At 42.5% G+C, this 26,547-nt stretch overlaps 1 protein-coding gene across 1 annotated transcript in view; it reads left to right on the plus strand.

The window, feature by feature from the left end:
• DDAH1 (dimethylarginine dimethylaminohydrolase 1) overlaps positions 1–26,547 on the plus strand; it is a 145,391-nt gene that overhangs the window by 113,696 nt on the left and 5,148 nt on the right. The window contains exon 5 of the mRNA XM_036444598.2: positions 26,355–26,498. Coding sequence (XP_036300491.1) covers positions 26,355–26,498 — 144 coding nt within the window. The remainder of the gene's footprint in view (positions 1–26,354; positions 26,499–26,547) is intronic.

The following is a 26,547-nucleotide window of genomic DNA, read 5'->3' on the forward strand; positions in this document are numbered from 1 at the left end:
AGGGCACGCACCTGGGTTGCAGGCTCAACCCCATCCAGATCAGGGCGTGTGTGGGAAGCAACCAATTGATGTGTCTCTCTCACATTGATGTTTCTCTCTCTCTCTTTCCCCGCTTCCGTTCTCTCTAAAAATTAATGGAAAAGTATCCTTGGGTGAGGATTAACAACAACAACAAAAAAAGATTTTTGACATAAAGTCTTATCTTAGAAATATGATTATCTAAGCAAAATTAGTCTTTAGCGCAATCTGCCCTTTCTATTGTTTTTTCTCCTGGACAACTACCACCTTCATCCTGCCTCTCCTGCTATAAAAGAAAATAGTGTCAGATTAATTCATGCACAGGCAGTAGACATACTTGTATCTTGCAGAAGAAATGTCGCCTTCTCAGAGACATGAGAATCTAGCTGCTGCACAGCCAGAACTCCTGCTCACAAATAAAATTTGAGCAAGTCAGTCTCCAAAAAACTCGTATTCTATTATTTCATTCATTTAAAGTTAAACAAGAGATAAAACTATTCTATGCTATTAGCAGTCAGAATAGGGGTTACTTTAAGAAGAAGGAAGGAAGTCATGGTCCAAAAGGCCACTTTGTATATTCTACTTTAACTTTTTAAGTTTAGAAAAACACACGTGTATTATATTGTTGGAAGTGGGCTCCAACAATATAATACACGTGCTATACGTAATACACTTCCATAGGTAAGACCTAACTCTCAAACCTGCTTTACCTTGTCTGTGATGCCTGTCTTTTCCAAACTAGCCTGTGACATTTTTAAACTAAGAGAAAAAGAAAGACTGAAACTTTGTACCCCTTGACCAACATCTCCCCAATTCCCTTCCCCAGCCCATGTGGACCTTAAATATATACAATTTTTAATTGTTAATGATACCTCAATAAGGTCAGAGAGTGAAAAAATGACTCGGTAAAGAGTAGATTTCTACCGCAACTCACCCATTCTTTTTCTAGATGCATTCCCAAGGAACCTGGATTCATATCTTGCTCTCTGTGGCTGGAGGTCTGATTATAAATCCTGCCTTTTGGAGGGACTCACAGTTAAGAAGTTTAAATCAGTTTGCTGATAGCATTCAGTCCTCCAGTAAATTGGCAAGAGTTGGGGCGAGGAGGAGAGACAAAGTGGGAGTCAGGGAAGTAAGTGGGGAGGGGAGTGACCCTTAGCTAAAACTTTCCTGAAACTAATCAGGTGGGGAAGCTGCCTACCTACCAGAGCTTGGAGTTGGAGTTCAAGGGGCTGTGGTCCAGACAAGTGGGGGGCTGTGCCACCTGCTGGCCAGGCAGCGAGAGGAGCTTTCACCTTCCTCACCCCACGCAGGAGACCAGTTCTCTCCTTTTGGAAAGGCAGTTTTGTTTAGTGCCTTCCTTTTATCAATAACTCTATTATTTTGTGTCATAAGGAATGATTATTTAAATTATTTTTATAGAAATACTAAAAGGATGTGGTAAGAAAAGAATTATGGGATCACCACTCCATTGTTGTCTCTTTGTCATGTAAATGGAGCTAAAATATAGTACATAGAATTCCAGCAGACTTGCCATTTTAAATTAAGCTCATAATGCATCTCAATGAAGCTGTCTTTTAAGTTCCTTATCTACTTCCTGAAATAACTAAGTGTATCTGTAAGATTCCTTAAACTAGGACTTGAGCTGCTATGCAACTACAGTAATTTAAATTGCATAGCACACAGCATGTTTTTCTTTTGAATGAGCACATAATAGAGGTCACTTAGACCCTATTTCCTCTCATTTTGACAGCCTCAGCTTTGATTTTATGTCCAAAAATGTCCATGTTATTTTATAGATGGCCATATAAAAAGTGAAGATGGAAAAAACCTCAATGTGTTTTGATTTTTATGTTTTTTTTATTATTATTATTATTATTATTATTATTATTGCCTGGAATTTCCTTTAAAGACAACTGGAGCGGCAACAGCAAAAAAACAAAAGATGAAATGAGAGTTAACTGGTATCAAGGGGGGAATGAAATGGAAAAATAAAGACTTGGAATGTTTAGTTGTTGTCACAGGGAAGCATACTGTGTAGCCACAAGATTTCCCACATTGGGTCTCTGCTATGAAAGGCACACTAACAATACCATTGCCCGTTTAATTTAGCCTTATTATCTGGTTGTCTGTTCCAGTTGTATGCGCCAGATCCAGAAAACAATGATTAAAAAAAATAATTTAAAAAAACTACCATGTCTGAATTTAAAAATTAACATAAAACTAAATAGCCTTTGAGTTTGTAACAACTGTTTATGCTCCGCGACCTGGCAGCAGTTGCTTATCTGACACTGTTCCCAGAGCTGTCTGCCAACAAGACTTGGAGCAGGGGGGGTGGGGGAGAAAAACAAAATGCGTTGGCATAACAAGGCAATAAATAATCTGAAGCTCTGATACCCAAACAGCCATGCTGAATTGCAGCCCTATTCTCAGGGCAGGAAGAAGGCAAAATTGGCCAAGTAGGAGAAAGGGAATAATGTTGTTTTTCCCCTTGAGCTTACAAGAAAAATGTTGGGTGGGGGGGAGGATTATTTATCTTTAATCCTCACTCGAGAATTTTTTAAAATATATTTTTATTGATTTCAGAGAAGAAGGGGGGGTGGAGAGAGAGAGAGAGAGAGAGAGAGAGAGAGAGAGAGAGAGAGAGAGAGAGAGAGAGAGAGAGAGAGAGAGAGAGAGATCAATGATAAGAATCACTGATCAGTTGCCTCCTACATACCACACACTGGGGGCCAAGCCCACAACCCGGGCATGTGCCCCTGACCAGAATCGAACCAGAGACCCTTTAGTCTGCAGACCAACAACACTCTATTTACTAAGCCAAACCAGCTAGGGCTCAAGGATATTTTTTTATTGATTTTGAGGAGGGAGGTTCGGAGGGAAGGAGAGAGAGAGAGAGAGAGAGAGAGAGAGAGAGAGAGAGTGAGAGACATCTATGTGAGAGAAAAACAATCACCTTCCATTTGATCCCCAACTTAGATATGTGCCCTGACCAAGAATGGAACCTGCAACCTTTTCAGTGCACAAGATGGCATTCAATCAACTGAACCAGCCAGCCAGACTGAGATTATTTATTTTTAAAGTGCTGTTCATTTTATCTGTTATGTGATAGGACACCAAAAATTATTCAATACATGCTGTGGGAGGTTGTAGGGGGAATTCACGCATCTTTTGGATATATAGCCTTTCAAGGGGCCTTTTGATCCAAAACACTTGCTTACAAAAGATGTCCCTAAGTGACCTTCAGTTAGTGGTTCCTCATGAGAGGTGGGTTTACAATCACCTGGAGGACTTCTGAAAACACACTCCCCGGGGGCCTAGCTCAGTAAATGCAGATGTTCCGGGTCTGGGGCTGAGCCGAAGCACCAGCATTTCTTAAAAGCTCCACAGGTGATTCTGATTGCCCAGACTAAGTTGAGAGCCACTGCCTTCAAGGATTCCTGCAACTTTCAAAAACTTCTGTCCTCGAATGAACCCCTAAAGAAACCACTACGGACTATGGGAATGTCATAGGAAACATCCAAACCTGTAGAGAATTTCTGTGAGTTTATTTGAGCCAAACTGAAAATTCCTGGGAAACAAAATCTCAAGAGATTGAGAAAATGCTCTGGAGAATGGCAGTTTTGCAGCTTAGTCTATACATTAGAATTAAAGTAGGAGATATAAGGAGGGTTACATGAAATCCACTGGTGGAAGATTAGGGAAGCGGGAGAAAGCAAAGCAGGGAAATCTCTGGGGTTGGATTAAAAGTAAAACAGACACATACTTCTTTTATATTGGTGGGTGCAGGATAGTTAATAATTAACATTTACAGCACACAGAGATGGTTCTTGGGGGAACAAGATAACACTGAGGTATTTCATGGCCTAGCGCTCTTGTGAGGGTATGTATGCCCTGAGGGACCTGGAAAAGATAAAAGGCGAATATGCTAAGTGTCTGGCCGTTAGATCATTTGACTGATAGCTGTGACACACACTGACCACCAGCAGGCAGACACCCAATGCACAGGCATGGAAACATGGAACAGACTGATGAATCTCAGAGGGAAAAGGGGTGCAGGGAGGGCGGGAAGAGATTAACCAAAGATCTTATATGCATACTAGACGCCCAGTACATGGATTCGTGCACCGATGGGGTCCCTTGGCCTGGACTGTGCCCTCTCGCAATCTGGGACCCCTCGGGATATTGGTCTGCGGGTTTTGGCATGAATCTGTGTAACAGGCCTCTAGTATTAACTTTAAAAAGATGACAAGTTCACTTAAGGTAAAGATTGATCTTTGTCAAGGATCCTACAGGCCTAGGACAAGACTACATGCCATGACCGCTTTTAGTTAGGAATTTGTATGTTCAAACCATTCTATATGTCTGCTTTAGGTCTCTGAGGTTGTAGGGCCTACCATGCAGGCCTCCTCTGCGCTTGTCAGGTTTAGTAGGTACAAAATAACATTAAGAGTAAGAGTAGAGAAAGTACCCAAATTAAAGCCATAGGAAGCCAGAAACTCCTTAACATTTTTGATGCCTAGAGTTCAACATTGTATAAACTTAAAATGTAATGCCTAGCCGGGTTGGCAACCTGGATGCTATGATTCAGGAATTTGGTCTGCTAAAATTCCTTATTAAAATAGTCCAAGTTACCAAAAGTCCCTAAAGTTATCCCTATCTGAGAACAGAAAATTTGCATTTGACTCATGTTTCCATATCCCGTCCCCCACCTCAAACACACAGGACCTGATCTTAATGTGTGAAGATGTGTTCCAGAGGGAAACAACAGTTAGACTGCATGCCATTCCTGACACCAGAGAAGAGCTTATCTTCTTTAATAATCCTATGATGATTCTACTAAAAAAGCACAATGGTCTAGAGCAGTGGTCAGCAAACTCATTAATCAACAGAGCCAAATATCAACAGTACAACGATGAAATTTCTTTTGAGAGCCAAATTTTTTAAACTTAAACTATATAGATAAGTACATTGCTATTAACTACGGTACTCCTTCAATCCTATATGTGCACACCTGCACGTGGTATTTTGTGGAAGAGCCACACTCAAGGGGCCAAAGAGCCGCATGTAGCTCGCAAGCCGCGGTTTGCTGACCACTGGTCTAGAGGACAAAGCAGAGAACTTAGAATCCCAGGTCACAGCTGTCCTCTGGCTCTGCCTCCAGCTCTCCCTGTGTGACCAGCTCCTGTATTCAGGCCTGTCCTGAAAAACTAAATTGAGTCAGCCTCACTAGGGAATGAGAGTTTCATTCCTGCCCATTGGAAATCCCGGGGCATGCGGTCAAGATGAAAAGACTGTGTCATGGACACGGGGTGTAAAGCACTTGGCAACAGTAGCAGTTGTTTAATTATAAAGCTCTGGTGATAAGGACAGTTCCAAAGTGGGTTCACAGTAGGCCCTTGACCACTAGTATGGTGCTTTCAGGAGCTATGGGTGATGGGAGACTAGTGCTTAACTGACCCTCTTCATGCCCGTTGGAGGAGAGAAAACCACAGGTGACTTCATGCTAGCTAGTCCACTTTTCTTTGAGGAGGCTTCAGTGACATATTTAACTATTAAATTGGATACCTTACAGATAACATCATTTTCTAATCTATCCATATAGGACATGGCAGGTGGCTGTGGGCACCAGGTAATGATATCATGTAGCAACGCCTGGCTTCCTCTCCCTAGAGACTAGCCTCCTTGGAGGTTCTTCAGCCCAGAACACAACTTGCTTTATAGCCAGGTGCAAACACTTTAAACTTTAACCAAATGTCTGTGAAGCGTTTTCCCATGCCTGGTCTCATTTGATCCTCACAGAAGTCCTGGAATAAGTAGATCCTATTTTCTTTTCATTGGCCAGAAAACAGAAATTTAGAAAGTTTAGAAACTTGACCTGACTAAAAAGAAGTAAGAAATGGTGGACCTTGAAAATGACTTCAGGTTTTCTCACTGCACAGAATATAGTCAAACACTGCTGCAGTTAAATATTTTACCCTTTGTTCTCACTGTGTGATCTATAATAATAATCTGCTCCATGTTGATATTTATTGCTGTGTTGCTGACAATTACCTGAAAGAGAAGTTGGGGTGCTGGAAAAAGTTTAGCTAAACTAGAAAGCAGGTCTAATTAAGCAAGTTAATCTATAAATATATATAGCTCTCACTGGCACTAATCACACATGTGTGTTTCCATCTGTCATTATATATCGTGAATTTGGTTGACACTTCTATTATATAGAGAAAGGATGAATAGTGATATTAAAATATTTATTCTAATTAATTTTCTTTCAATGTGCACAAATTTGTGCACTGGGCCTCTAGTTCATACATAAAAATCAGATAGAACGAAGAGGTAAGGTTTCCAAAACCGTTTATTACTGTCTCCTCAGCAAAAAGACTTTTTAAAAGGCAACTGAAAACTGATCACTGTTGATCACTTGGGCTTCTCCAGCAGCGTACGGCAGTATTTACTGTGAGCAGCTGTGTGAAGGGTGCTGTCCTCAGCACAGGGGACACTGCAATGGGTGAGAAACAGTGTCTGTCCTCAGTGTCCCTCCAGTTCAACTAGGATGGGACAGGTAAATCCTGTCACCCCGGTGAGTGGCTCAATTGTTTGGAGTATTGTCCCATACACTGAAAACGTTGTGGGTTCCTGGTCAGGGCATGCACTTACATTGCAGGTTCAATCCCTGGTTGGGACAAGTATGGGAGGCAACCAATCAATGTTTCTCTCTCACATCAATGGTTCTCTCTTCCCCTTCTCCCCCTCCACTTCTTTCTAAAAATCAATAAAAACATATCCTTAGGCAAGGATTTAAGAAAACTTTTGTTTAAAGATAATGTCACAGTGTAAATGACTAACAAACAGTAGGGGGTCCTGGTAGAGGTGATGGGAGTTCTGAAGAGGGAGTGGTCAAAAGAGGCAGGAGGCAAAGTCTAAGTGGACCTGCCTGAGCAGCAAGCCCTGGACAGGCAAGGCAGAGGAGTGGCTGTTAGAAACAGGACAATGCCCTTTCTATAATCAAAAACAAAGGCTAGAACAAGGGTGTATGCGGAGAAAGAAAGGACATGAAGGTCCAAGATAAAAGATGGTCCTGGTCCAAAGGCCAAGGAATTTTCTTATCCGAGTTTTTTGGCAGAGGTGTAAAAGCAGAAAGATCTGTGTGTCCTTCTGCCATAATGATTTAACAGAAGGATTAGGAGTGATAATACTAGTCAGGTACAATCATGAAGTCCATAAAGGCAAGCAGGTCTGGACCAGGAGAGCAGCCATGAACAGGGAAGGGCCATGCAGAAGGTGGGGTCATGTAGAACAGTGTTTCCCAAACTTCTCTCATGATGAGAATCACCTGATGGAGTTGTTAAAATACAGATTCCTGAATCCCAACTAAGAGGTGCTAAACTAGAATTTTTGGGAACATATAAATAAAATTGTATGCTTAACTTAGTGCTCTGTCTTAGAGCACTAGTTAAGTACTTAAGTACTTAATTGTATACTTAACTTAGTACTCTGTCTTAGAAACATATAGGTAAAATTGTATACTTAACTTAGCGCTCTGTCTTAGAGCACTAGTTAAGTATACAATTTTACCTATATGCTCCCAAAAATTCTAGTTTAGCACCTCTTAGTTGGGATTCAGGAATCTGTATTTTAACAACTCCACCAGGTGATTCTCATCATGAGAGAAGTTTGGGAAACACTGATTTAGAGGAATGGCAGAACATTGTGACCCATGGGCTTGTAGGGGCAAGGGAGGACAAGGGAGTGGAGCCACCCTTTGCAGGTGTTTATAGAGCTCTTGTCTCGTAACAGGAATTGTACTAGGCCCTGGGGGTCGATGATGAACAAAGTGACTTCAGAAATGACTACCAGATGGGGTGCCTTTGGTGAAATTTTTGGAAGAGTTCAAATGCTCCCTGCACCTCACCCCCATGGGAGCAAACCGTAGAAAATGGGTGGGCAGGTTATGTAGCTGGATTTCACTGACCTAGTTTCACATTTTGGGAACTGAGCTACCCTCAGACACATCCACCTGACAGCAGCCCTGGTAGACATCCGATGTCTAAGCCTGTACGCCATTAATGAGGTTGGCTCCCATTTCAGTTTCCGTTGGCAGCGGTCGAGGCTGATCCAAATTTGGAGTCTCTGTCTTTTACCATCCTCCGTTTATTTCTTTATTGTCTTTATCTACTCACTCTCAGGGTACACCAGAAAAAAAATCGCTTTCACATTTCATGCTCTGCATCTTCAGCAGCGTCCTTTTGTTTCTTGGCTGAATTGAGTTGGCAAAAGACTGTAAAACACACACACACACACACACACACACACACACGCACGCACGCACGCAATGGGGGGTTGAAGGTTCTAGAAGGGAAAGAAAAGGAAAGAAAAAAGCCAGGATGGTTTCTGCCTCGTGGGCTAAAATTGTGCATCGCAGGATGACCTGTGTGGCCCTCTGGACCATGCCAATTCCAGTACCCATGATGCTAAAGGGATTAGGAAATGTGTCAGTTGAGCTGGAGGGAGGATGGTTGAGTTTTGGGTTACTGTTTCTCTGTGAAAGTCACATGTACTAAATGCCCTAGGTGTTGATGAGCATCCTATTGCTTGGCTCAAGATTAATAAAGTGTGTGGTAAAACGTAGACACTAAATTAGAGGTGACATTTTAACTGTGAATAATTCTCCAGCCTCTAGGGAGAACATCCACAGGACCTGACACAGTGCTGGGATTTGGGCCGTCCTTAGAAATAACGGCAAGTGAGAGAAACAGTCGTAAATTTGCCACCACTTTCCTGTAAAGCCCTTCCACTCGCATTGCCATGCTCTTAGTAAGCACTTACTGTTTCTCCTTGTTTTCATCTTTCAAAATGTCAGATGGGTCCAGCAGCCTTTCAGAGTACTTCCAAATCTATTTTGTATTTGTGGTCACTGGATACTCTGGTGGGGGCCCCGTGTTACTCAAACACTGTCTGCAGATGTCAAAGCCGGCTTTGGAGACAGGGTACAGCAGCCATTCCCTTTTATCTCTTTCTGAAGTGGGACCAAGTTCAAAGCTGTGACCACATAGGCAGAGGTGACTCATGATTCAGAGTGTTAAAGAACCACTTAGAAGTTAGATGAAAGGTATTGAATCTATGCCATTTTGGGCATTTTTCTAGTCATTTGATTTCTTTTCATCCACACCTTGGCGACTGATAAGAGCTCGACATAGGTTAGCTAATAGTAGTTGTAGCCTCAGTATCAGTAATAATTCCTTTTAGGTGTGAATATTATGTTAATTTAACTTGAAAAGTCTAAGTGAGTGGTTTTCAAACTTCAGTGTATACAAGAACGACAGGGAGCACACATTTGAAATGCACATCACATTCCTGGGGTTCACCACGAGACATTCTGATTCAGGAGACTGGGAAGGAGCCCAGGAACCACTGCCTGACTTGGGAGCAGGTGACCCCAGACCACACTGTGAGGAACACCAGCTCTGTCTGGAATTCACCTGGCATCAGTTCCTACACTAGCATTTGAGGGCAGGGGAACGAAATCCTTTTCCAAAAGTAAATTGTTATATTCTTGAACAGAAAATGCCACCTAATTTCATTCAGAGCAATATTATATTGAGTAAAATAACTGGCACTTCAGAGGAATAGCTCTCATGTGTAAGAAAACCATACAAGATTCTACTAGGTTACTGAAATACGAAGGCTTCTGAAGAGCTAACTTTTCTCTGAAATGCTGTGTCTTCTTAGGGAAATGCTTGCAGAATAAGTTACTTATCTTGTTAGGGAAATGTTTACAGAATAAGTTACTTCCATCTAGTGCCTTTCTCTGTTGACAGCATTTGTATATTAACAAGCAGTGTCTCCGCAGTGAGGGCTCTTGCCCTCATTCTCCTTAGGCACATGGGCCCCGGGACCTGAATGGAAAAGTCTGTGTTCCTTCCCAGCTCTGGAGTCCTGCAGCTTGAAAACAAGCATGAAACCAATTCTTCAAGTGGGAATAGTGAAAGGAGGAAAGAGACCCAGATCTCTTCGGATAAAAAGTTTGTCTGGTTCCTTCCCTGAACTGATTGGGGAGAATTAGAGAAGGGCCTCTTGAGAGCAACCAAATCTGGTTAAAGCCGAAGACATGGTGACCAGTATGCACCACAGCTCCTCTCTGCTCTTCCCTGAAGGTTGAGTTCTGAGTGTGTCTGAGTGAGGAAATTGCATCAGGAGATTTTTAGGATTTTAAGTTGTTGAAATGAGAGCATTCATTCATTTTTAACACTCAACAAGAATGTATTGGACACAGCCCTGGCTGGCGTGACTCAGTTGATTGGAGTACCCTCCCGTGCACCAAAAGGTTGTGGGTTCAATTCTAGGTCAGGGCACATGCCTATATTGCTGGTCAGGTCATGTACAGGAGGCAACTGTTTGATGTTTCTTTCTCACATCAATGTTATCTCTTTCTCAAAATAATAATAACAATTTTTACTTTTTAATATATTTTATTGATTTTTTTACAGAGAGGAAAGGAGAGGGAAAGAGAGTTAGAAATATTGATGAAAGAGAAATATCAATCAGCTGCCTCTTGTACACCTCCTACTGGGGATGTGCCTGCAACCAAGGTACATGCCCTTGACTTGAATCAAATCTGGGACCTTTCAGTCTACAGACTGACGCTCTATCCGCTGAGCCAAACCAGATAGGGCAATAATGAACAATTTTTAAAAACCATATCCTCAGGTGAAGATGTTTAAAAATGTTTTTGTGTATTGAGCACCTACCACATGCCAAGCACTACTGCAAAGGTCCAGCGATGTGACTGTTCCTCCCTGGAAGCTTTTCCGTAATCATCTAATCACCTGTCCTTCTGGGAAGACTTGGATATGTTGACTGAATTCAAAGGCTATGACATTTGCCTAAAGGGGCAAAGGTCAAAATATGTACAGTGGTGATGTCAAAATATATATTACTCTCCGGGATCAGTTGATGACAGCCACCTTCTCCAGCTTCCATTCCACCCTCCAAATGAATTGGACCTTGAGTTTTAGTTGTCGCTTGGAATGAAGTCCACATTTCTCTGTTTCCTTAGTACTGGGGACGGCAATGAGAGTAAGGATCGCTCAATGAGATGAAAGTAGAAGCACTGGATTTGAAAGGGTATTGTGACATCTCCCCTTCCTGAATCTTGTTGCTTGAAAAAGGGGATGTGATGGTTGGAGCACCAGCAGCCATTTTATATCATGAGGAAAAGGACTGGGTCCCAGGTATGGCAGAGCAGAAAGCTAGAAGGATCCTGGATTTCTGATGACTGTCAAGTCACTACACCAAGCATGTCAAACTCAAAGGCTAACACGGGCCAAATAAACGAGGAATGCAGCCTGTGGGCTGTGAGTTTGACATGCTTACACTACACTATGACCTCAAAACTCCTTTCACATGAGAGAAAAACAAACATTTTTAAGTTGCTTTGGGAGGCAGGTAGTTTCTGTTACAGCCTAATTTAGTCCTAATTGATAAAGGCTGTCTGTCTACACTAGCCATTAACAGAAAATCCAATTCAGGCTGACCGAAACAATGACGGAGATTTATTGATCCGTGTAGGTCTGAAGTAATGCAGACTTTAGGTTTGATCTGTCTGCTCAATGATGTCATCAAAAGCCAGATCCTTTTATCTCCCTGCTCTTTCACAGATGGGCTTCATTATAAAGCTGGCTCCCGCTCAGGGGAGCACTGTGACTGCCAGCAGCTGCTGGCTACATGCTTCCTCCCCACATTCAGAGAGGGGGCGCCTCAGTCCTTCAGATCTTACTTATTCTCAGTAGTCCAAACCGGTCATCTGCTCAATTCCAGAACCACTAACCCGGGAGCTCCAGTCCCCCGACTGCACTGAGCAAACTCACAGGGCCACTGTGGCATAGTTTACATTTTCAAAAAGGACAGATATACCTGTCAGTTAGCACACACAATTTTGCTATTAAGTTATTTGGACCTAACTGCTCAATAAGCAAAAGTGTTATATTTGAGGGGGTTGTGGGGGTATATTTTGTTTATTTGTTTGGTTTGTTGTTGTTGTTGTTTTCACCTAGAAGCACCACAGCTATATAACTGAGACACCACAAGTACTGTGATTCTGTCCTGGAGCCAGAGGTAGAATTAGCTCCTCCCCAATTATGTGGGAGGTGTGAGTATATACAAATGAAACTTGGGGTAGTTACTGAGACAGCAGGGACTTGATGTGAAGGATGTAGCCACGATGTCCACTAGACCCTTGGAAGAGCTAAATCCTCAATTTCTCTGAGGGGAGAATTGTCTTTGTCTAGGAAATGATAAGTCCTTTGGGGTAAAGGTGAGGCTTTGTAGGCCTGGGATCAGCAGAAGACAAAACAGCAAAAGAGAAAGCAAAACTGTCCTTGTTAGGAACTATAGGAATATGGAGATAGGGAAGCGGAGAGGAAAGAGAGTGGGGAGAGGTCTGAACCGGAAGCAGAGTGGTCAAGCCAGTGAATACACCAGCTCTTAGCATTCTACGTGTTTATGTAACTGCAATCCTCCAACCTGCCAAGCCTGAGAAAAGTCTGTAATCCTACGTGGTAGGGTTTTTTTGAGGCAATTCAGGAATGACTGGGGTTCCTGTGTATGCTGACCTGGTTTAAAAGGGGTACCACCTGACAAATGCTTGTCTCCAAATAGATCTAATTCAGTGGAACCTGGGCCAGAGAAAACATGAGAGTATAATCTGTCTCCTTTCTTCCTCCCACCTTCTACCGCCTAAATTGGTAGAAATTATTAAGAGGCCACAGCAGCATGGTTCTCAGTCCTGTCTACATATTCCAGTCACCCGGGGAATGTTTGAAAAGAAAAACCAGCCATGGGTCCAGTGGCTCAGTGGTTGACCATAGACCTGTGAACCAGGAGGTCACGGTTCAATACCCCGTCAGAGCATACGCCCAGGTTGCGGGCCCGATCCCCAGAGTGGTGCATATGGGAGGCAGCCAGTCAATGATTCTCATCATTGACGTTTCTATCTCTCTCTCCCTCTCCCTTCCTCTCTGAAATCACCTAAAAATATATTTAAAATAAAATTAAAGACCAATGTTTTGCCTCACTCTGGATCCAGTAAATAAAAAACCTTTATGGTTGGGCTCAGAAATCTGCATATTTTTTTTGTTTTTAACTCCCTAGATCATTCTAATTTGTAGCCAGGGTTGAGAGCCACTGGCCTACGGCATTCCATCAATCAAGGAATAGAGGTGCAAGACAATCTTATTTGACCTTCAGGAGAAGAGAGACCCCTTACCTTGGGAGTGAAAAAGGGGGCTATGGAAAAGCTGACATTGTCCCTCTGGGTCCCACTTAAATCCCCTCCACCAAAGCAAGACCAGTGAGAAAGGCCTGGACTGAGTCATGAGACCTCGGATTGTCCTCACTTTAATTCACTGCCTTTGAGTGATTTTAGGTAAATCATTTAACTTTTCATCTCTGAGCTTCTGTAAAAGAGAAGGGGGCTTGATAATACCCAAATTCCTGCCTTAGCTCTCAAATGTAGAATTCTTAGTTTTCTACAAAATGACATAAAATTCCTGGTGCTCAGATTGTGTTATAGTGGTCACTGGATGACACTATCAAAGCCAAGGTTTCTCTTCCCCATAGCAGAATGTAAAACTTGAAATGCTGGGAGCCCCAGAAACTCCCCACACAGGAGTAGGCAGAGGGTGTGTGCTGTTTTCTTCATGAGCCAGGGTTTAGTTGTAGTCATCTGCAGGCGATATTGGATTCTTGTAAAAGGTATGTGGGGACAACAGCTGTTCTCTTAAACTCTAATTTATTTCTTCTCAGGAATCTTATTAAATTAGAGGAAGAATGGAAGAGTAAACAGTATATTTATTTGGAAGTTTAATTTCTTTCTCTTTCTTTTTCTATATTTCTTCTTATTTCCCATAAATATCTATCAATATCTTCTCCTCACATATGAATACATTTTGTGGCTTTCCCTAAAGACAGTGCTTCTCAACCAGAGTCAACTTTGCCCATCGGGGGAATTTGCCAATGTCTGGAAACTTCTTAAAAATATTTTAAAATGTATTTTTATTGATTTCAGAGTGGAAGGGAGAGGGAGAGAGAGAGAGAGAGAAACATCAATGATGAAGGAGAAACATTGCCTCCTTCACGTCCCCCTCCCCCACAACTGCGGATCGAGCCCAAAACCTGGGCATGTGCCTTTGACTAAGAATCAAACCAGGACCCTTCAGTCTGCAAGCCAACACTCTATCCACTGAGCCAAACCAGCTAGGGCTGGAAATATTTTCCTCACAATGTGAGGGGATGGGGGAATGGATGCTACTGGATAAAGACCAGGGATGCTGCTAAATATCCTACAATGTGCAGGATAGTCCAAAACAAAGACTTACCAGGTCCAAAATGTCAGTAGTGCTGTGGGTAAGAAACCACATCCTAAAATATGAAGTAGATCTGTCAACCTGTTTCACAGAAGTTTCCATTTCTGAACATATCAGAGCAAGGTGCTTCCCCTGACGCATTTAGGGACAGCAGTGACTGACAATCAAGTAGCCCAGGCCAGCAAGAGTGTTTTTCAGTAGCAGGGAATAGAATAGCTACACAGAGTCCCATTCATCATTGGATTGTTGTGTAACACGTTATTTTCAGGCCATGGAACTACTTAGTATACCTGGGCAAAAGATTCATAGATGTGAAATAATCACAGAAATTAAGTAACAAAGCCACATGTAACTGCTCTCCGGGGTGCAAAGCCTCCAGAGGCTTTTGTTCAGCCATTTCTCATCTCTCGCCTTGGAGCCTGCCCCTCTGCTGCTCAAGGAACAATAATGCATTGTCACCCACTGTCTCTTTCCATCCCCAAAGACTTTGCTCCTCTTTCATCTACAGAAGAACGCAATGGCCAGCTTTGCGGAAACCAGCCCATAGGGTCCAGTAGCAAATGGCCTCCGGGCCAGATCTTCTCTGTCTAAATGTAATTAAACGCAAACTTTTAAAAATATATGTATGCTAAGTAAGTTGTATGTATAGGAAAAATTAGCTCAGAGGCTGCCAGCTCGTGGGCTCAGAGTCTCGTCTTTCAAGGGATATTAGCAATGTGGGAGTTTGGCATGACAAGAAAAGGTGGGCATTTGTAAGTTGAGGTAACCCGGGCATCAAATTCTGGATTTACTGCCTTAACATGTGGCCTTGAACAAATTACTGAGTTTCTCTGAACCTGGGTTTTTCTCATCTGTAAAAATGGATTGTTGTGCAAAGTGAATGAAGAATAGGTGAACCATAAATAAATGGAAAATAGTTCAACAAGTGCTCCAGCTGTTTCTTGTGATAGATTGCCCCTGGGGAACCTGAGAGATCGCCAAGCCCCCAATACCCAGAGTTTAATTTTGGATGATGAGGTTGAGGGTGCAGTTATCTGGGGAAGCATGACCAGGGCATGACTTCAGTAGCCAAGTAGGCAGCTGTCTACTGCACTGACCTGCAGGGGCTGGCAAAAGTAGGCTTACAGTTGTTAAAGACATGTATTATAGCTTATGATTATTACATCGCTTTTTTTTTTAACTCAAAAGAATGTCACTCACATATGTAAACCTACTTTTGCCCACCCCTGCACAAAAGATGAGAAGACTGTGGGAGACTTGCTTCTGCCACAGAGCTAGGCTTAGAGGATCATGGGCAGGGTTTGAAGGGAGGGTACGATCCCAGTCTTTGCATTTGGAAGAGGTGCTTTGATCTGAATCTCTTTCCCTTCTACCCCTAAAATTAGGAACTTAGGGCTGTGACCCACCCAGAGAGCCTCCCCTGTCCCTCCTGCCCATGCCCTGTGCCCCGACCCCCAGACAGCTCAGCGTGGTCCCCTAACCGCATGGGAGATTCTCCCAGCCTTCTACAGAAAGCTTTGTTTTTGAGGATCCCTTCCAGAAATGGTTCATGTGATTTCTGGCTGTAGTTGGAATAACAGAAATCTTTCCTCCACATATTTAGTGAATTGTGTACTGAGCATAAGTGGCCATTCCTTGACGGTGGGAGGTGGGAAAGGGAAAGCAATGGAAAGGTAATGTAGTCACAGGCTCTGCCTTCAGGAGATGAGAACCTATAGTTTAAGGCAGGACAAGCATATGAAGGGTATGCTGGCAGGAAAGAGAAAGCCAACCTCACTTCTATCAGAGGCACCTCCTTAACAAAGCAGGCCCACAATGGAGAAGAAGAGGCTCTGAGGATCATCTTGGCCATTCAAATATAAGAGAGAATTTGTAGAGGAAATGGCAGCTAGCTTTGAAGGGAATATCTGCCATTGAACGTATGCTCAGATTTAACAAAAAAAGAACCAAGTAACATCATTCTTGGAATCTATACAGCCCATCAATTCAGACAGGATGTTTAAAAGCAACCTCTCTCAAATTTTGCTCATTTTGACCTTACTTGCAGAAGGACAAAGAAAAATGAAAACATGATATTGATTCTAAAATGTTATCCATAGCTATATTGACTCGGCTTTAAAAGGACTGCCCGGGCTTGATGCCTACTCTGTTGTCAGGCTCTCAATAGATGCTTGATGGATGAAAATAAATGCATGAATGGTTTTAGATATCCAGTAACAATGAAAAGTGTACTTGAGAATCATATATTGTATATCTCAATAGGATCTATAATCAGTTGTTTTCAATATGGGCTCAGTTTTGATATGGTGACATGGGTACATATATATATTTCATAGAAAGGCCCATCACAAGTAAGCCACAATGTGCTCTGAACCTCCTAAATATCTCTAAATGCCTTCTGTATACCTTTGCTTCCGTTATTGACCAATAAGTCATAAATTGTCCTGTGAAACAACATAGCCCAAGAATTTGTTTTTAAATAACTGAGGTAATGCGAAAAAGCCATGAGTAACAAACAAGTGGGCGAATGGAGCTGCCTCCCAGTCCTTTGGATGAGAAAATTCCCAGAAATGCTGGGACCTGCCGGAAATGCCTGGCTGTTAATGCATCCAGCCATGTAAATCCTTTGGGCTGGAGGCCAGACATTTCCCACTCTGCTCGGTGACAGCTCCACTCTGGGGAGCGCGGCCGGTTCCTCCTGACCAGCAGCTGCATAACAGACCACAGTGTGGCCAAGATGATTCTCAGAGCCTCTTCCTCTCCATTGCGGACCTGCTTTGTTAAGGAGGGGCCTCTGATAGAAGTGAGGTTGGCTTTCTCTTTCCTGCCAGCATACCCTTCACATGCTTGTCCTGCCTTAAACTATAGGTTCTCATCTCCTGAAGGCAGAGCCTGTGACTACATTACATTGTCCCTTTCTCACCTTCCACTGCTAAGGTGGCTACCCCAAAGGAGAGCCTCCAGAAAGGATGTGTAATTGAACTGAACATCAATAATATGCAACCCCCATGATATTTACTATGTTTTACACAACGTAGAGCAATTCCTTTGGGAAATGGTGGAAGTCAGAAAAGGCATTTAAAGCAGCATCTTGCCGAAACCGGTTTGGCTAAAGCATCGGTCTGCGGACCAAAGGGTTCCAGGTTCAATTCCGGTAAAGGCCATGTACATTGTTTATGGGCACATCCCCAGTAGGGGGTGTTCAGGAGGCAGCTACTTGATATTTCTCTCTCATCAATGTTTCTAGCTCTTTATCCCTCTCTTTTTCTCTCTGTAAAAAAATCAATTAAATATATGCTTTTCTTTTTTTAATAAAGCAGCACCTTGACTTCTCAGGTTCTCCCCTAAAGCCCTATAGAACTGCTGTGTACTATCCAAAGTTGGGGACCCCTGAGGAATTTGTGGCGCTGTGAAAAGGTTTGGGCTTTCTCCTTTCAGTTCTGTCTGAGGGCAGAGTATGAAGCTCAATGCACTGTCCCTGTAGTTAAAAGAACTCTTTACAGCCCAGCTGGTGTGGCTCAGTGTTTGAGCATCAACCTATGAACCAGGAGGTCATGGTTAGATTCCCTGTCAGGGCACATGCCTGGGCTGCAGGCTCAATACCTCAATGGGAGGCATGCAGGAGGCAGCCAATTAATTATTCTCTCTCATCATTGATGCTTCTCTCTCTCTCTTTCTATTTCTTTTCCTCCCTGAAATCAATAAAAAAATAAAAAAATACATGTTTTTTAAAAAGAACATTTTACATAGAACCCTAGAGCAACACACCTCCTTCATCCTTTTATTAGGAAAAAAATGTTGTAGCATGGAACTAAGCAGCCCAGCAGCCCCTTCTCAGGGGGTTTGAAATGATGCTCTTCTTTTGACAAAGGCTTTCGCGCATCCCCCAAGTGGAAACAAAGCCTGTCCCTCCACTCACCCTGGTCCTCCTTGGGAGCCTGTGCTCTTTGAAGGGATGCCCTGCCAGGCAGGCCACATGAGTGCATTCTCCCAGAGCCCATTTCAACACAACAGGGAAAGGTGTGAGAGAGACATACATCTCCTGAATCTCTTTCTGTGCGTGTGTTCCCCTCCGAATGGGGACCACCTTGCGTGTACATGTACATGTATCTCCTAAACCCAGCTATAAATAATTGGCAAGCTGTCTTAGTCAGACAATAGCAACATATCAACGAAAGGAAAGTAATCACTCTGACAGGAAAAGAAAAGCCTGTTCTTTGTCCTAAAAGACAGGATTTCTCTGTGTTTAAAAGAAACAGCTTGAAATGATGATGGAAGGAGGCTTGATTGGGGTGGTGAACACACAGTACAATATATAGATGGTATATTATAGAATTTTACACCTGAAACCTATATAATTTTATCAACCAGTGTCACCCCAACAAATTCAATAAAAAAAAGTTTTAAAAATAAATACCTTTAGCCCTGACCAGTTTGGTTCAGTGGATAGAGCATCGGTCTGCAGACTCGGGGTTCAATTCCTGTCAAGGGCATGTACCTTGGTTGCAGGCACATCCCCATTGGGGGGTGTGCAGGAGGCAGCTGATTGATGTTTCTCTCTCATTGATGTATCTAACTCTCTCTCCCTTCCTCTCTGTAAAAAATTAATAAAATATATATATTTAAAATAAATACCTTTAGCTTTTTCATTAAAAGAAAGCATTTTTTGTTTCTTCTCTGTAGTTACCGCTTCCTAAATTCTTTTCATTTAGAAAGACTCTGCCTGACATAGCTTTTGCATTTTTTTTTTTTCATTCCACAGGTAAGCAGAACCACTCACTGTTCCAAATGGGGCCTGTTCTATTATTAAAAGTCATTTCTCCTGGCACATTTTATAACCTGTATTAAAATGATAACCCTGGGGCTTTGGTAAATTAATTGAAAAACTTCTCCTAAGATGGCTTTGGTGGTTTGTTAAGACATTTATTTTAAGAGTAACTCCCGTTAGAATTTATCAGTGAATTACTTTATGTATTCCCAGCATTAAATTATTTCCCCACTAAGGATATTACAGTTCTTCACAGTAATGAAAAAAAATTAAACTATCCTGAAATAATGCTAAGTTGAACTAAATGTAGTGTGTGTGTGTGTGTGTGTGTGTGTGTGTGTGTGTGTGTGTTACCTGCCATTTAGTCTATTCTGACTCCTGCCAACCCCAAGATGATGGGTGATGTCCACAACATTCAGTCCTCAGCTTCTGCAGACTCCTGCCTATGGAGTCAGTCCACCTCGTATTTGTCCTTTCTCTTTTCCTGATAGTTAAAAGAATTATTTACAGCCCAGCTGGCGTGGCTCAGTGCCTCCCGTTTTCCCAAGAATTGCCTTTTCCAAGGAACCTTGCCTTCCCACAACGTGCCTGAAGTAGGAGAGCTTCAATTTTGTCCTCTTTGCCTCTAGAGATGTTTCAAGCTTAATTTGCTCTAGGACCCACCTGTTCAACTTTCTGGTGGTCCAGGGTATCTGCAGAGCTCTTCTTCCACACCATATTTTGAATGATCACTGGCCCTTAAGCCAATAATGTTAGGAATGCTTCTACTAGAAGGTGTAAGTTATAACCCTAAGGCCCAGAAAAGAGAGAAATACTAAAGAGTGGGGAAAAGTGGTGATTAGAATATCAAATGTCTTTAACTGAAGAACGGTGCAAACACATAGGAACTGGGGTGGGGGTAGGATTGTTCACTCAAGGAGGAGAGGGTGGGGAGTGGGAGAGAGTGTGGAGAGAGCTGGAGCCCAAGTAAATAAGGCACAGGGAAGGGAAGCACAGTCTCTGTTATGTTAACAAACCCAGGCACTTTCAGAGGTGGGCACAACCTTGGAATTTTCATTTGTTCCCTCGCTGATAAACAAGAAGTCAGCACCGATAACAATCCTTGGTAACACTTCCTCTGGAATGTACAACATTCCATGTTTCTGCTTCACAGTCACCACCGGACATGCATGAGTCAGACTGAGAGGCGGGAAATGTGCCAAGGCTGCTTAGGGGACCATGGAAGGTATAGACAGCCTGTAGGGTGTGGTCTTGCCATGCTGCTTTCTCTTTCAGCTTACCTTGTACATCAGTGATTTCTTTATCTGTGAGAAAAGATGTGGAACGAATCACCTGTGGACCATGAATTGACCTGGCAGCTAGCCTGGGTGTGATAGACCAGAATATGCAGCCCACTACTCTCCCGATTGCTTAGAAAATCAAGTCAATGGAAAGATGAGGTTTTCTGGGTTTTGTTTTTGTTTGTGTCTAGGCTCACCCAGGTAATGGCTATACATACTATGCTTTAATGATTTCTGTGAGGCCCTTGGATCTCTGGGATTCAACTTAGGAGACTTCTAGCCCAGGGGATTGTCTCCTTACTGGCATGGAAAAAATCCTGAACTCTTGGGCTAGAGGTATGATCCCTGTGAAGGATGACAGGCTGGTTCTGACTGCAAACATGAGCAAATGTGGCCCACCTTCCACAGGACATGATGAGCAGGAATTCAATCATCGTGTAGTCCTCGCCCCTGTCCCAGGAAAGAAGCTAGGATTTGTGGTCAGATGGACCGAGAGTAATTACTGAAAAGTCACACAGATTCTAGCTTCTCCCCTACAGTTATTTTAGAAACAGACCCATTTATATTATGAGGAAACCAATCTGCTGTTTGAGTTCCTGTACTATTGTATTTTACTCAAGCAGGGGTTAAAACCGACAGAGGCACATGTGTGCTGTTTGGTACACACCAAGTTTTTTCTTTCTTTCCTTCCTTTGCTTTAATGCTTTTAGCTGCTGTGCTCTCTAGTTAATCCCAGGCCCGCCGTCCCTTGTTGTTTTACATCCAGAGCCACTTGGGTTGGGAGCACAGGTTATAGCCCTTCATAAAGAAAAAAGACAAACATGGGCTCATTGATTTTAGCCTGGCTTACTTTAAGTAATGAATTGTATTTCTATCTCTGGACATAGACTGTATCTTGTTTTTTTCTGAGCGAATGCAATTGTTCCCGTAAGAATTGATCACTTAGTCCATCCCAGTGTACTCCTGAAGCTCCCTATGGTCTCAGAAATGAATGAAGAAATGAATCAATTAGTTACAAACATATTTCAATCTATCAATATATGCCAGGTGACCTGCAGGAAACAAAGAAGGAAGAGTGCTCACATTTATTACACACTTAATATGTGCTAGGAACTTGTGCTGAGCACTTCAAGTGCATGATCTGTTTTGTTTTGTTCTATTTTTTTAAAAGCAATCTTAGCCCTAACCAGTTTGGCTCAGTAGATAGAGCATTGGCCCATGGATTAAAAGGTCCTGGGTTCAATTCTGATCAAGGGCATATACCTCAATGCCGGCTCCATACCCGGCCCTGGTCAGGGTGCGTGCAGAAGGCAACCAGTCAATGTGCCTCTCTCACATTGATGTTTCTCTCTCTTTCTGTCTCTCTCCCACCCCTTCCACTCTCTCTAAAAACCAATGGGAAAATGCCAGGCTGACCGACAGACCCTGAGCCTCGGATGAATACAATAGATTACTCTGACACACATTTCTGTGAAAGAGAGGCTAAGGGGCCATTTTGCTTTAGAAGCAAAGAGCCTCAATTGCCTGCTTCCTTAGGCTTTTATTGTTAACAACAGTTTGCACTAAAATTAACTATTAGATACAATCAGCTAGATAAGTATGCTTGAGAAAGCACCTGCACCTGTAGTGTCTTTCAAACAAGGGCAATTTGAAGTCTAAACATAAAGATTCTAGTAAAACACCCAGGGGAGTCAGACTTGTTTGGAAAAGTCAAGGCAGGATCTGCAGACTTCAGCAAGGACCCCTAGAGGCCTCTGACCTTTCAGAGAATCCTCCTTATAGACTTTTCAACTAAGTCCCATGCTTCCCCACAGAAAAATACCCTCGGGTGAGGATTAACAAAAATAAATAAATAGAAGTTAAAATAATTTTTGCCGAAACCGGCTTGGCTCAGTGGATAGAGCGTTGGTCTGCGGACTGAAAGGTCCCAGGTTCAATTCCAGCCAAGGGCATGTACATTGGTTGTGGGCACATCCCCAGTGGGGAGTGTGCAGGAGGCAGCTGGTTGATGTTTCTCTCTCATCGACATTTCTAGCTCTCTATCCCTCTTCCTTCCTCTCTGTGGAAAATCAATAAAATATATTTTTTAAAATAATAATAATAATAATAATAATAATTTTCAGTGTTGCCCTATGGAGAATAGATATGACATTGCCATCCCGTTTTAAAACTGAGGGACTTGAGGCTGGGAGAGGGATTTGCTCAAGTTCACAGTTAGTGTGAGTCAGAGCAAAGTTTTAGACCCAGACCTTTCTGACTCCAAAGTCCATGCTCTGCTCACTGTAAAATGCCTAAACCTGCATTTAAGGAGCTAGTCCATTTGAAAAGAAAGAGAAACTTTGTAAAATCTCACATATTAAAATCTGTCCTAATTTTGAAAAGCCTGGAAGTTTTCTAACAATTCTCTCTAAGGAATCCAGGCAGAAGAGATACTAAACCTGCAAGATCATTGGATTGCCTATTAAATAATGCAGTCCTTAGAGAGAAGGACACTAAAGAAATCACCATAGGAATGTGATGGGTATAGTGTTATGTGGTTTTAAGAATAAAGAGAGACTTCCAAAACAAGCTATTTTAAGATTGAAGTAGAAGCTTGCCAGAACAGTAGATAGGATTGCAGACTGGAAACTTGAACTCTGTTTGTCTGGTCATGCTGTCATAAAATACTAGTGGCTTATTAAGGTCTTGTTCCCTTGCCTTGTTATGTACATTATCTCCATTTAACTTTCACAGTCAGTATAAAAGACTATTATTATCCCCAATTTTATAGGTGAGGAAGCCAGAAGTCAAAAAAGAAGCTTATATTTACACTAGGGGGGTTCCCTCAGCCCAACCTGCCCCTTCTCACAGTCTAAGAGCCCTTAAGGGCAGGAGCTGACACAGCGATCGGGGGAAGGCAATGCCTACATCACACCTCTGCTGCTGCCACTGCTGGCAGCACAAGTCTCAGCCAGCCCTGGTTATCTGAGCCTTGGGCCAGTCCTGGGCAACTGGGCAGCCGCCATCCAAGACTTGTCTACACCTTGGCCAGCCCTGGATGGCTGGGGGGCTGAGGGAATTGGGGGACTCTGGATGCAGGCGCACGGAATGGTGTGCCCGGCTGTGCCACACACCTGCTGCCCCAGCAGGGTAAGGGGATTGGGCACCGCCCATCTTTGAGGGTGTGGCGGTCAATTAGCATATTTCCTCTTTATTAGATAGGATAGCTCATAAAGATTAGAACTGAGACTCAAACCCAGGTCTTACTCCAGAGTTGATGGCCTTAATGTGCCCCTCTCACATAATAATAAATGGAAACTACTGTATTTTTGAAAGCATCCAAAAAGGAAGTCTGCATTAAATAGCAATTTATAATTTTTTTAAAAGAACTATTGGGTCTGGATATTTTTTTCTCTTATATCAGCCTCTTCATATTCCTTTTCAGCATATCCATTCTTTTTAAAATCTTTGTTACTTTCCCACATCGAACCCCTCCTATCCTACCCACCCCACCCCAGGCCCTCACCATCCCTTTGTCTGCTTCCATGGGTTGTGAACATATGCTACACGGTCTTTGGTTCATTACCTCCCACCCGCTCAATCTCCCGTTGCCTTCCATCTGAGATTCTGCACTCTGTTCCATGCACCAAAGCATATCCATTATAGAAAGAAGCCTCAAAGGAGTATGTTGTTAATTTGCTTAAAAAAGTTAATCATTAGGAATGTTAACTTTTTAATTGTCCCCATATTCTAATAGATCTAAGGGTTCTCAATTGGGGCTCTAGTGAAGAAACCACCCTACAGCTAATCTACTCTGTGGACCTATCCTTTCAGAGAACAATTTGAATTAAAAAGTGCAAGAGAGATGTTTAGTCAAGTCCTGTAGCTATAATACACCAGACTACCGTGTCATAATAGGATTGCGCGCGCGCACACACACACACACACACACACACACACACAAAAGAAATCATGGTACCACAAGAGAATAAATAATAAGTACTACGCAGATGCAGAAAATTAGATGTTAATGGCAGTTAGGAGAGAGAGATCTGCTGCAGCTCTGGGGGTCAGGAAAGAGCACAGAGATTAGTAACAAGGTTTTGAGTTGCACAGATCTGGGCTTGAATTCATTTTTTAAGGCCTTGAGTGAGTGATTTGACCTTTATAAATCCAGCTTCCTCATCTATAACACAGGAACTTTGTGATCAGATAATGAATGTAAAATATTTATCCTGGTGCTCTGCTGCTCTTAGTGTAATGTAATTATCTGTCTGACTCCCCCATTAAATTGTGACCTTTTCAAACACTGGGTCTATGTCCTGCTCATCGCTGTGTCTCTCAGCCTTTGATACTGTGCATAAGTTCACCCCATTTCTAATGTTTCCGTCTCTGTGACGAATATCCCATAATTAGATTACTCCTGGCCTCTCTGGAGCCTTGACATATTTCACTATGAGAAGTGAATGGTTTGCCTGACTGGTGGGTCAGGAAGGGCTTACTACACACCACTCTTCACATTCTCTTGGGAGCATGCAGTCTCTTCCACACCATTCATAGATTCTACCTTCCAGTGCCACGTGACCAAGTGGGCAAGTCAGCCTAATTCTAGGCTCTAGTCACATGAAACACATTTTCACACAAATATTGAAAGGTAAAGGGACACATATCTATAATAGAAAGGAATATTAGAAACAGATTGTGGAAAATATCTTATTAATATCTTCATTACAAGACATTTAGGCAAATTTCTTAAAACATATGGGTATTGATCAAGAATGGAAAGATTCTACATGACTAAGCCAAAGTAATACTTGCTTTGTTTTTCATGTTTGGACATTTTTGTTTTGTGTGTGGTTTGGGAAAGGGAGAGGGAGGTTTGGGTGGTTTTGTTTTGATTGTGTTTCAGAGGTAAGATTAGGTATCAATATTTTACATTTTATGCAGACTTCATCTTGTGTTATTTTTACAGTTTATTTTATACTAAGGCACAAAGAAACCTGTTGCTTGATGAATAGACTTGCTAAAGCAGTTTTCCCCAGCTGTGGTCCAGGGGTCAGCCCCAGAATTACCTTCAGGGTTTTTCAGGATGCAAATTTCTATGCTTCACCTCACATCTGTCAAACCAGAATCAGGTATTGGGGGTTGGAGCCTATGAATATGAGTTTTACATTCTCCCCAGGTGATGTTTATGATAACTGTATTAAGGGCATACCTGCTAACAGACAGTGTAGCTAATTTAAGCATTCATAGGAAAATATATATTGTGTATGTGTGGTTATTTCTAAACCAAGTTATTGGCCATTCTGAATACTGTTAGTCTTTTATTCCTACAGACCAGGTCAGCCCTGCTCATTCAATAAAGGATATCATCACAACCCCAGCGGGGGCCCTGGCCAGCCAGCTTGGTTGGTTAGAGCATCATTGCATACACCAAAAGGTGTGGGTTTGATTCCTGGTCAGGGCACATGCCTAGATTGTAGGTTCAATTCCCCGATTGATGTTTCTCTCTCACATAGGAGGAGTCTCTCTCTCTCTCTGTCTCTCTCATCCCTCTTTCTCCTCCCTCTCTCTGATCAATAAAAACATATCATCAGATGAGGATTTAAAAAAAAACAAAACAGCTGGGCCTTTTTATATACATGGCCATTTTGTGTCTTACTGATTATGAACAAAAACTAGAAAAATTATAGACAGTTTTAAAACCTTTTAAAAATTAGAGACCACGCACTTTTAAAAGAACCACAAGAAGAACCCTTGAGGTTCTTCCGAAGAGTCACAGGTTTCCCTCTCGGGCTCTAAGTGACTTGGGATCACAGACAGGAACTTCAACACAGCACTGTTCTAAGGCATTGTTGCAAGCTTATACCCATGGCACTGCTTGCTTTCTGTTTTGGAAAGTGTGGGGACACCCTCTGCCTTAGCTTTCTGTATTCCTCTTTACAGATTATGCAACAGATGAGTGACCACCGCTACGACAAACTTACTGTGCCTGATGACGTGGCTGCAAACTGTATATACCTGAACATCCCCAGCAAAGGCCACGTCTTGCTGCATCGAACCCCAGAAGAGTATCCAGAAAGTGCAAAGGTAAAAAAAAAAAAAAAAAAAAAAAAAAAAAAAAAAAGCATCCTTCCTG

This window comes from Pipistrellus kuhlii, unplaced genomic scaffold, assembly GCF_014108245.1.
Source record: "Pipistrellus kuhlii isolate mPipKuh1 unplaced genomic scaffold, mPipKuh1.p scaffold_m20_p_2, whole genome shotgun sequence".
In the NCBI taxonomy this organism is placed as follows: domain Eukaryota; kingdom Metazoa; phylum Chordata; class Mammalia; order Chiroptera; family Vespertilionidae; genus Pipistrellus; species Pipistrellus kuhlii.